The sequence below is a fragment of the Sinocyclocheilus rhinocerous genome, unplaced genomic scaffold (assembly GCF_001515625.1).
Source record: "Sinocyclocheilus rhinocerous isolate Xijiao unplaced genomic scaffold, SAMN03320098_v1.1 scaffold2046, whole genome shotgun sequence".
Taxonomy (NCBI): Eukaryota; Metazoa; Chordata; class Actinopteri; order Cypriniformes; family Cyprinidae; genus Sinocyclocheilus; species Sinocyclocheilus rhinocerous.
Window position 1 is genome coordinate 895,197 of NW_015639535.1, and position 11,252 is coordinate 906,448.

Consider the following 11,252-nt stretch of genomic DNA (forward strand, 5'->3'; position numbering starts at 1 on the left):
TAAACTTATGGGCTGTCACGTGATGAACGAACGACTCGGAAAAACCCGAAGACTCGAACCAGGTGAACTACTTGACAAATTCCAGTACAGAACCTATAGGATGTTGCGCATTCCCCACTGAACGATTCACTCCCCGAGACGACTCGTTCTTCCCGAGTCACATTAAAGATTCGTTCAAAACGAACGAATCGTTCAAGAACGACCCAACACTACCGCTCACTAGTGATGGGAAGTTCGGTTCTTTTCTGCGAACCGGTTCTTTCGGACAGTTCGATTCAATAAACCGGTTGAAAAAACCGGTTCACCGGTTCTTTTACGCTCGACGTAATGACGTCATTGGCGATGACGTAATGGCGTCAAGTCTATCGCGGGCTTAACACATTCAAATATAAAGTCAGTAATCATAACATCAGTCAATTAAAACATCATTATAATCTGATACGTTTCTTACAATTTGGATTTTTGTATCTAAAGCATCAACACATATACAGGCAGTGATCTGCAAACTAGGATGTTTTACAGTTATGACGTCAATAAATTAGTCTTCATCAGCGCAGAAACTATGCTCCACTTACTATGTATAATCCATTACGGTTTATTTGTAATTAAGTAAATTTACGTTTCGCCGGATTGGCCCATTATCCTCGTTTCACCCGCGCTCACGATGGCATCAGTTGTCCGGTTCAGAGTTCAGACACCTGTGGCGGGCGGTGCTGCTGTGCTGTGACAGTCATTACTGTTCGGTTCGGTAGTTCAGATCACACACGCTGTCGCTGAATCACGCATGCGCAGTATCATCAGCTCATCGGTTCTCAAATCGGACGTGTCCGAAAGAAACGGTTCTCGGTTCAGTGTACTGGTGATCCGAAAACCGATGCAACCGATTCTTGACTCGAGAACGAGAACCGTTCTAACCGGCACGCTGCACGCACTCAGTATCAGCTGCTCTACTCGTGTTCATGTTCTATTTACTACAAACTCAATTTGTGAATGTGTCATCGTTAACTATAATTACAGTACAGGTATTTCATAAATCATCCCTTATTCCTATATAACGTAGTCTTAATTATTGTCCAACTTCCCTGACAAACCCCTTTGGCCTATAACCTAACAGAATCTTCAACTGAACAAAGTACACAGATTAGATACATTCATCTTTTTTAAAAAAGTAAAATAAAATATATTTATATTATCACACTTTCTGATGTTTAACAAAATACTTGGATAACATGCTTTTCGTCCTCTTGAAAAATTACACGCATGCGCAGTATCATCAGCTCATCGGTTCTCAAATCGGACGTGTCCGAAAGAAACGGTTTTCGGTTCAGTGTACTGGTGATCCGAAAACCGATGCAACCGGTTCTTGACTCGAGAACGAGAACTGCTCCAGCAGTGGGTGTGTACGTTCGTTATCCGGCTCGCTGCACACATGCTGCTCTGCTTGTGTTCATCTTCAGTTCTCTCTTCACAGCAGTTCAGTCAGTGTACTGTTTGAGTAAATTAATTACTCCTGGATATTGGTTTATTTCGACTCGGAGGGAGTGTCAGCCACGTTAAAAAAGTAAATAACTTAAGTAATTTGTGGATTAATGCTTACTGGAGACGCGAACCGTTTCAAACGATTCAGTCCGATTTGGTGAACTGGTTCAACCGGTTCACTAAGAAGAACCGGTTAAATCGAACGATTCGTTCGCGAACCGGATATCACTATTAGGGACATTCTAACTATGTTCTCTAGGCTCCATCACGCAGCAAGTTGTTGCCCTGCCTCATATTTGTCATCAATCAGCTGTATGAAATGTCAGATGACCCACATAGGTCTGGGGCGGGGCAAGTGCGTTAAATGTATTAATAATTATAACACGTTATTTTTCACTGTAATTAATTCATGTAATTAACACGTTAAATTACCAGTCCTACTTTAAACACATTGAACCAACTAATGGAGGTCTTCAGGATCACTAGAAACTTTCATGCGGATGTGTTTGAGCTAAACTCTGCAGGATTAGACATCCCTGCAGAACCTCATTTTACTTACATTGTCAAGCTGGTATTGATTGCTGGCTTAGAAATATTGTCCACTAGAAATTGTATCAAAAGGGGCTTTTGCACAGGAGGAAACTTTTCATAGGAGGTACCTGCTTTTTGACGTGTACACAACGCAGGAACTAGGAACGTATTGAGTTCTAAGAACTTTGTTTGGGGGAACTACATTAGCTCCTACTCCAGAGTAGGGTCTAAAACAATTCTATAGGAACTACCAGTCACGTAAGTGTACACTGACTGGCCAAACACATACGAAACACTGGCTACCCAGCATTTTTAAAAATCAATGTAAAAATATTTACTCCACGAACACAGCGATAGCGGCATTTAGCTACCTGTTGTCTGCAGCGTCGTGTTCTTTTCTCAGCCTCGATGATTTGTAACACTGCAAGTTGTCATAAAAGATTTAGTCAGATTTTCATGCTCTTTCAATCGCGTAAATTGTGTGTTTACATTCCATCTCAGTTATCACTAAACCCACGACAACAACAAAAACAGCTTCATCATGGCATCCTCCTTTCACCAGTTGTTAACGTTTGTAAATGCCGTGAATAAAAAGACGTCGCCGTCAGCCACTTCAGAGTGCATGCTGTTCCTGGTGAATGCAACCAGGAAAATGGCAACCAGGAAAATTGGTTCTCTAGGAACCACCATGCTGGCTAGTTCCTAGAACTACGCAGTGCGAAAGCCACTAAATAGTCTTTAAAGGGACAGTTCACCCAAAAATGGAAATTCTGTAATTAATTACTCACCCTCATGTCGTTCCAAACCTGTAAGACCTTCGTTCATGTTCTGAACGTAATCCAAGATATTTTTTATGAAATCCGAGAGCTTTCTGACCATGGGCGTCGCTAGGCCATTTTTAGGAGGGCTTTAGTCCCCCTTAATTTCTACTCGGCCCCCCTAAAAATGTTGTGATTAGCTCCATAAACTGTACACAAATTCATGATCGCCTCAGTCCCCTTTAAATTTCATATGAAAACAGCGGCAGACTTGGGCTCCGCCCTGTCTTTCAGCGAGTTCTTCAATCCACAGAGCGAGAAACAGAGGACGATGTGTGTGTTTATCAATAGATTGATATAATATCTGCATCTGTGCAGTTCTTTTTCATAAATACAGTTTACAAAATTTCATGGGGGAGCAATCGGTTTCCCATCTACTGTGACGTTTTCGCTCCATTCACCCCTCATCACACCAGTTTCCTCCAGCGAAAATGTAGCCCTTAACACATATGAACGCATACTTTATAAAACGATCATGTTGCTATTTTCATTTGAAAATTGAACTTTCAGTATAAAATAGTGATTAAAGACAGTGACAGACAGCACTTGAGCATAGAAAGAGGTTTGTATAGCCTAAAGAAAGAGGTTTGTACTAGAAATGCAAACAGTAAAATTTTGTGTTTGTACAGTAAACAGGGGTGTGTGTGTGTTGTGATCAGGAAGACTTGTATTTGGCTTATTCATTACTCAAATGTTATACGTCTATGCAATACAGTGGAATACTGCAATAAGTTTAGTATACCACCCTACCCTGTTAGTCAAACATTTTTTATTTAATTTGTGTTATTATTATTATTATTATACCCTCATTGGGGGCTGAGCCCCCCTAAAATGAAAATCCTAAAATCGCCCCTGTTTCTGACCCTGCATAGACAGCAACGCAACTGACACTTTCAAGGCCCAGAAAGGTAGTAAGGACATTGTTAAAATAGTCTATGTGATCGGGGTTTAAACCATAATGTTATGAAGCTACTGGGATACTTAAAAATAATACAAAAATAATGACGTTATTCAAGAATTTGTTCTCTTCCGTGTCAGGCTTTGCCGTGTGTTTAGGAGAGTACCACGAAACATGCGTGTGCAGTAATGGCAGAATTTTCATGTTTGGGGTGAACATTTCATATAATGATAAGGACCCTTTTGACCACCCTTCATTGTCTAATATTGTAGTTTAAAAGATATTCTGGACTCCAAACCATGATACGCCCCACTCCACCCCCTCCATATTTCTTTTTTTCCATTGGCCTAAATGCTCACTCTGATCTAATTGTCCTCTGTATAAGGGGCCAAGACCTAATAGGTCACGTCTAATGTGCTGAGATTGCATAATGCACAGTGACAGATCTACAGTACAAAGTCTTGGCAGTCTCTAGAGATTCGCTGTGGGGCCCCACACAGGTGGATGTTTGCTTTGCCTGCTGTGTTGCATTATTATAGTGACTGTGATTAAGATCGTAATCTTCAGCTTAAGAGTGTAAGCTTCCAGGTCAACCCACCAGCATCAGACAGGCTTTTCCGCTATACTGATGGCAGCCAATTGTAGCATCTAGTCCATTGTGAAATGGGAGCCTGAGGCTATGAACGAGAGATAGAGGAAGAGTAGCCTCCACAAAAGGACCGCTCATGCAGCAGGCAATATTCAGAGACCATGGGCCCCTGTCTGCACTCATTTATCCAGACGATCTTGCCTTTCCACATGTAGGGCACCATGCTGTGGTTCCACATGTAGGGATTGTGTTTTCTGTAGATGGTTAGCAGTGCTTGCTAAGACAAATTTGGTGCATAACTTATCCCTTGTTGTCTACGCTACGGGCATCAATGATATCTCAAATAGTATGGCTTGTTGAGTACAATTACAGTTCACCTGGCAGACAACTGAAACATAATAGACTGAAGATCTAGACCCCAAATACTATCAGATACTTTGGGTGGACTGTTTTGACTTTTGCTTGGCATTGTGGTGGTGACTTTTGCAAAAAAGTGCTGCAGCAACTTTTGAAAGAAAAAGAGAGATGAGGGTGGTACAGTTAGAAATAGTACTAAAATTGGAATGGCAATCATCAATGGAAGGGCAAGGTGAGGAAAAAAAGAGAGACAATTCAGCCCAGCACTACATTCTAGGCTTTGAGTTTTCTGAGTTGTGTGTGTTCAGGGTCACTGCTCTCAGCTGAAAGGAGAATAGAGCTTAAATGCCCAGTCAGGCGTGAGCAGCCATGACCTACAATCCAGCATCAACATTACCTCATGCATACTAACACTACACTTTCATATACTATAACTATAGGAGCTTTGTGATATAGCCAAGAATTTACTTATCATCTGCAAATGTGAACAGTTAATGAATTATGAGTTGCACTGACATTATGCCAAGTGATGTCATTTTTTAAAGCTTTTACCCAGCTAATCTTTAAGATTTGTTTTGGTTAGCATTTTGTATGTGGCAGTTTGGACTTTATTTTGATGAGTTTACCTCCAAAAATGGCATGGGATTTCTTCAGTTTCTGCAGTTTTTGTTTCTGATTATGATCCTGGTTAATGTATCTTGTGAAGACCTTAAATGACCCCAACAAACACAACATCTGCTGTCCAGCTGCCGGTAACCTGCTTAAATAAGCAACCGCTGTGCTAGTTCTATAAGCTAGCACCATAAGTGAGCTCTGTAAATTTGGGTCAATAGCAGAGAAGTTGGTCTAATGCTAATGAAAGGTCATGGTTGCTCGCTGTGGATTTTGTCATTTTTATTCTGTATTTACTTTATATGACTTTCAAAAGCTGTTTTAAGCTAGGCTAACAGAAGTCTTATAACTGCATCCCAACTAACACTATACACTATGCACTTATACACTATGTACTTATGCACTATGTACTCAACCATGTAGTGTATGAATTATACAGTATAAGGTTATTTTGTCATTCATAATTGGAGTCTGACAGCCCCTCCCCCTTCGCAACGTAATTAAAGCTCTGACAGTTAAGTGCAACGTGACGTGTCCAACATTCCACACTTCGTTTTTTCAGTTATTTAAGTGCATCATCTGGGTATTTAAAGTGCACTTTTTTCTTTTCGGAATTTTCAGTGAACACACTACTCGCACTATTTATACTAAAAACGTCATAGAATAGTGCATAAGTGCGCGATTTGGGATGCACCTCAAGTTCTTAAAGGGGTCATATGATGCGATTTCAATTTTTCCTTTCTCTTTGGAGTGTTACAAGCTCTTGGTGCATAAAGAAGATCCGTAAAGTTGCAAAGACTAAAGTCTCAAATCCAAAGAGAGCCGCGCTGTTCTCAAGCCCGCCGGCCGCCGCTCACTCTAGCCGCCGGCCTCCGCTTACTCAAGCCCGCCATGTGAGACGCTATGTGTTTCATTGTGAAAGCGAAACTACTTTGTTTGGCCTTCCAAAAGAGGACACAACTAGAAATCAGTGGTTAAGTTGTATTTACAACACTGTTCCAGAACAGTTCAACCCAAATATTCAGATGTGTGCAGCGCATTTTATGGAGGACTGTTTCCTGATCCTGGTAGACAGACCGATGAGCTTTGTAAAAATCGACGTGTTTCAGAAAGATGGGGCATAGAGGAGAAACAATAATGTACAGTATGTGGAAAATAATGTGGTTTTTGAACCTTAAACCGCATAAACACATTTCATTACACCAAATACACAAAATAATGTTCTTTTTAGCAACATCATATGGCCCCTTTAATTGACATTGACAAAATTATCAATGCTAATCATCCTGTATGTTATAATTATTATTATTGTCTATATTTTATATATTTATATAAAACGTAGGCCTATTTATATTTGTAACTGTGAAATTAATACATACATTTTTAACTAGATAATTTCACTTTTAGCTAGCTTTTAGCCATTTAGCTAAATACTTCTAACATTTGTTTGTTTGTTTGTTTCCAGATGGAGACGGGCTTTATACTCAACTCCGCTAGTGTGGCCTACACAGGAAGTTGTTTGGTCCCCAACGGCAATGCAGTGGCCACACCTGGCAACAGTCCCCACCCCCTTCCTGAGCCACTCCCACCTCCCCCAGACCCTCCGACCACTGGTTTCTACCTCTGAACACACTCAATACAGATCCGTCCGAAAAGATGCCATCAATCATGAGAAGACTGTCAAATAAATAATAAAAAAGACATTCAAAAATGCAATTTTGATTTTTTTAGATTTGCTTATCCACTTGAATAAATCAATTTTAATTTAAATTAAAATGAGCCAGACTGACCTCTGGAATATCAAACCAATTGCTGAATACTCCACCCAAGATAATGTGATAGCACTCTCATTTATATTATTAATTCAGTTATGAATGAATTATGTATCAATTACAGTATATTCGGATTATTTCTCTCAGTGTCATTAATGCTTTTTGAGACGTAGGGAAATTTCTCCAGTTGGCAGATGCAGTTTGTATGTCGTCTGTAACAGGTGCGTGTCGAGATACGTTTGTGTGTAATATGTGTGTGAGATGTCAGTCTCCATTAATTGGGCTTTATTCAAAATTGTTTGCGACTTGCGATGCAACGTCTGTAAATCACGTAAGAGCATGTGCAACGTATAGCTCTTACAAAACTGATTGTCCTGAAACGCAGTAAATGACTGATGTTTATATGAACAGAAGACTGGGATGCATATTTATTTATGGGGAAAAAAGCAAGGGTGTTACCTTCCGTTTACTGAAAGAATACTTATGTGCGATGTCAATAATAAAGCAGTTTAGCAGATGTCACTTGTAGATCTGAACCCCTTCTCTCTATTACATTTTGTGTGATTAGATTTTGAAAAGATGATTCTAGATCAAATTCAACTTACCTTTTAGATACAGGTGTTCATGTGTATAGTGAATCCAGAAGCAACCCAGTCTTGTGACAAACGCGTAATAATTTGTAAGAGTTAACCAGGTAAATCAGATAAATGCATAAAATATGTACATGCAAGTGGACTTGTACATGTTATATTGCCTTTAAATTGATTAGTTGATTTGTCTCAATTACAGTAAAAATCGTGCATTTTATACAAATATAACAGTCAATTGGAGTAAAAATTTTACATTTTGTACATGCCAACATCTACAATATATTACAATTTTTACCACGGTTAACTCATACGATTTGTTTTGATTTGTCTCAATTGAAGTAAAAATCATACATTTTGTAGGAGCGAACTAGTACAATCTACTATGATTTTTAATACAGTTAACTCAAATTATGTGTTTGACATGAGACCATGTTGTCCAGAACTTATGCTTTTCAAAAACCAGGTTTGTTTTGTCCATGAAAAGAGATTCTGGAAGCTGAAATTGTTGAATGTGTTGAGTATATTGTAAAGCAGTTAAAAAAGAAAAAGAATATTTGGTGCTGCAAGGTGTTTAATGAATAATAATGTTAAATGTTATAGTATTATGAAGTCACAGAGAAAATGAATTTCCAGGCCAGCCTCGTTGTTTTTACTTTTCTTTTTTTAAATACATATATATATACTGTATTTGCAGACATTTCCTCTAAGAGGTACCACTGGCTCAACTATGGATTCAAATTTCTTTAACACGTATATCAGAAAACAATATGACAATCATTTACAAAATGTTTAAAGAGTTTGTAAATAGTCAAAAAAAAAAAAGTTATTTCATATTGTTGTAAGCACTATTTTAAAGAGCACTACAACCTAACCAGGTTTTACTTTTTTTCCGGCACAAGATGTAGGCTTCTAGAGAGATGTTTTTTGGAGTAAATATTGTATAATTTTTTTCAGGTTGTGTGTTCTGTTTGTATATTTTAAGAAGAAGTTTTACACTTTAAATAAAAAGAACATGGTGCCATACTGGTAAATTTACTTTCCAGAATTTAAATGTTTTACTATTTGCTTAGAAATTGTCATCCATGTCAATGGTTTGCCATGCTTTTGTTTTTTAATCAATCATATTTGATTTAAAAAAAAAATCACGTCTGGATTTATTTTAATATTCTAACACACTGAAGTAGCAGAGATAATAGGTACATATGCAGTTTTGTCTTTTTGTCATTTGACTGCTTGTTGAAATGTACGATTTGGTCCTTAAATTAAAGAATTTGTGCAATCACAACGGGCCTCCTGCTTTGAAGTTCTTCTAAATCTTGTCAACTCTCATTTGAAAACATTTCTAGGTTCCAAATTTTGTGCGTATCTTCCCATGATCCAAATATCCATTTGTTTTCTACTAAAACCATTGAGTTCTATACCTAGATGAAGTTCTACCAGCTTGGGCAAACTGGTCCAAGTTTCCTACTGCAACAGGAAGTTGGGGCGGGGCATATCGAAAGGCCTGTCCTACAGTGCAAACAACCCAACACATAATTTTGAGAAATCGTAGGCTTTCAAAAGGTAACTTTCTAATGTCTCTCTTGCTTTTATGCTTATAGAGTTTTGAACCGTTAGCTTAGCAACATGCTATTGTTAAAACCTGCAGTCAACAGTGAGGCAAGCCTAATTCACTTCATGAGCATTATTTGTGACTTGTGTAGTCTATGTAGAACTCCAAATCACTTACTTAATAGTTCACTTGACTATAGCTCAACTATGTTCTAGTTGAGCTGACATTTTAGTCAGTATTTCAACAGTTTAGCAGTATTAGCTAGTTATTTTCCCCCCTTTTTGCATTTTTTGAGGTAAAATTATGCTATGGTTATCTATTAGAATTACCCATTGAAAATGAAATTCCTATTGAAGTTCAAACTTCACAGGTCACAGTTACCTGGGGAGACTCGTTCTGGTGTAAATGCAGCTGTCTCACGCGAACGGGGCTCACCAGTTTTCAAACATTCCCTCTCAGCGCTTTTATCCTCACATCTGTATTGATCGCGCCGCGGACCGAACGAACGGTTCCTTTTCACACCTAGCATGGTGTGAATAACAGGCTGGCTGAAAGCAAACAAACATGTAGGGGTGGGCCAGATCGCCACAGGAGACTAAACAAACTACCACCTGAAGAAGTCAGTAAGTGCCAAAGGAAGCAGTTGGTATCACTCTTGTCAACCTAGGACTATTCACCATAATGCTATAATGTGTAGCATCATGCTAAAAAACTGTAGCAAGCGTCGAGCAATTTTATGTTTGTATATGTTCCTATGTAGTGCATGGAGTGCCTTAGAGCATCTAAATAATACAAACCTCTCTATGTATCGTGTGATTTCTGCACACTTGTGACGTGATCAGTCGCTCGAGAGGAATGCTAACTCCTCTCGGTCTCCCTTTAGCTTTAGCAACAGAAGCAGACAAAACAAAGATGTAGAAAGAGAAGCAGAGAGATCCCTGGAGATGGAGCCAGACAGGGACAGGACGAGACTGCGAGAAAGTGACCCAGGTTTAGAGAGGGATGGAAATAAGAATTGGACATGTGTAAAGAGCGGGAATGGAAGATAGATGAAAAGGAGAACAACAAACAAATATCAATTAGCAAGGGACTTAAAGGGATAGTTCACCCAAAAATGAAAATTCTATCATTAATTACTCATCTTCATGTCGTTCCAAACCCGTAAGACCTTTGTTTGTCTTCGGAACACAAGATATTTTTTGATGAAATCCGAGAGCTTTCTGACCCTGCATAGACCGCAATGCAACTACCACTTTCAAGGCCCAGAAAGGTAGTAAGGACGTTGTTAAAATAGTCCATGTAACATCACTTGTTCAACCTTAATTTTATGAAGCTACGAGAATACTTTTTGTGTGCAAAGCAAACAAAAATAACGACTTTATATTCAACAATTTCTTCTCTTCTGTGTCAGTCTTTGATGTGCATTCACTAGGGATGGGCGATATCTTATCGTTTGCGATATACCGGTAAAAATTCTCCCCACGATAAAGGTTGTACAGTGCACAAAAAATCAGTCTGAATAAATGTACTACAGTAGCAAGTGTGCGATACAGTTTTGCATGTGTATGTTAGGGTGACCATACCTGCCATTTTCCCAGGACGCGTCCTGGCCAGGATTTGTTTTGGCTTTGTTTTCCTGGTTTCATGCTTGCTGAAGGTAATGATCGAAAAAACATTGCATTATAAATGTACTTTCCTTATAAAAAATACCCAAGATTGAAGAACACAGATAAACCATATATTTTGTGCAATCGTATGTTTATTTTCCTCAAGTTTCATCAGTTAAAATGTCTCTACCTCTGTTGTGCGTTTTATTCAGCGATAACTGGATATCTTCCTGGAGCATCGTTAGTAGTCTTCATAGCAGACTTCTGCTATGGATATGTGGAGTTTCTGTGCAAGAGCGCCCTCCGGCTTCCAGTATGAATTAAACAGTCTTTACATTACGTGTGAACTCATTAATGCTCACCCTATTTTGGGTAAAAATAGGAAAGATAATACTTTTCTTAAAAGAAACAGGATTCCCTGAATTATCGTCATTGATATCATTATCG

The 11,252-nt window shown here is 38.8% G+C and overlaps 1 protein-coding gene across 1 annotated transcript in view; it reads left to right on the forward strand.

The window, feature by feature from the left end:
• LOC107751479 (aryl hydrocarbon receptor-like) overlaps window positions 1–6,987 on the forward strand; it is a 56,893-nt gene extending 49,906 nt beyond the window's left edge. The window contains exon 12 of the mRNA XM_016567220.1: window positions 6,750–6,987. Coding sequence (XP_016422706.1) covers window positions 6,750–6,911 — 162 coding nt within the window. The 3' untranslated portion in view covers window positions 6,912–6,987. The remainder of the gene's footprint in view (window positions 1–6,749) is intronic.
• Window positions 6,988–11,252: the final 4,265 nt, after the last annotated feature.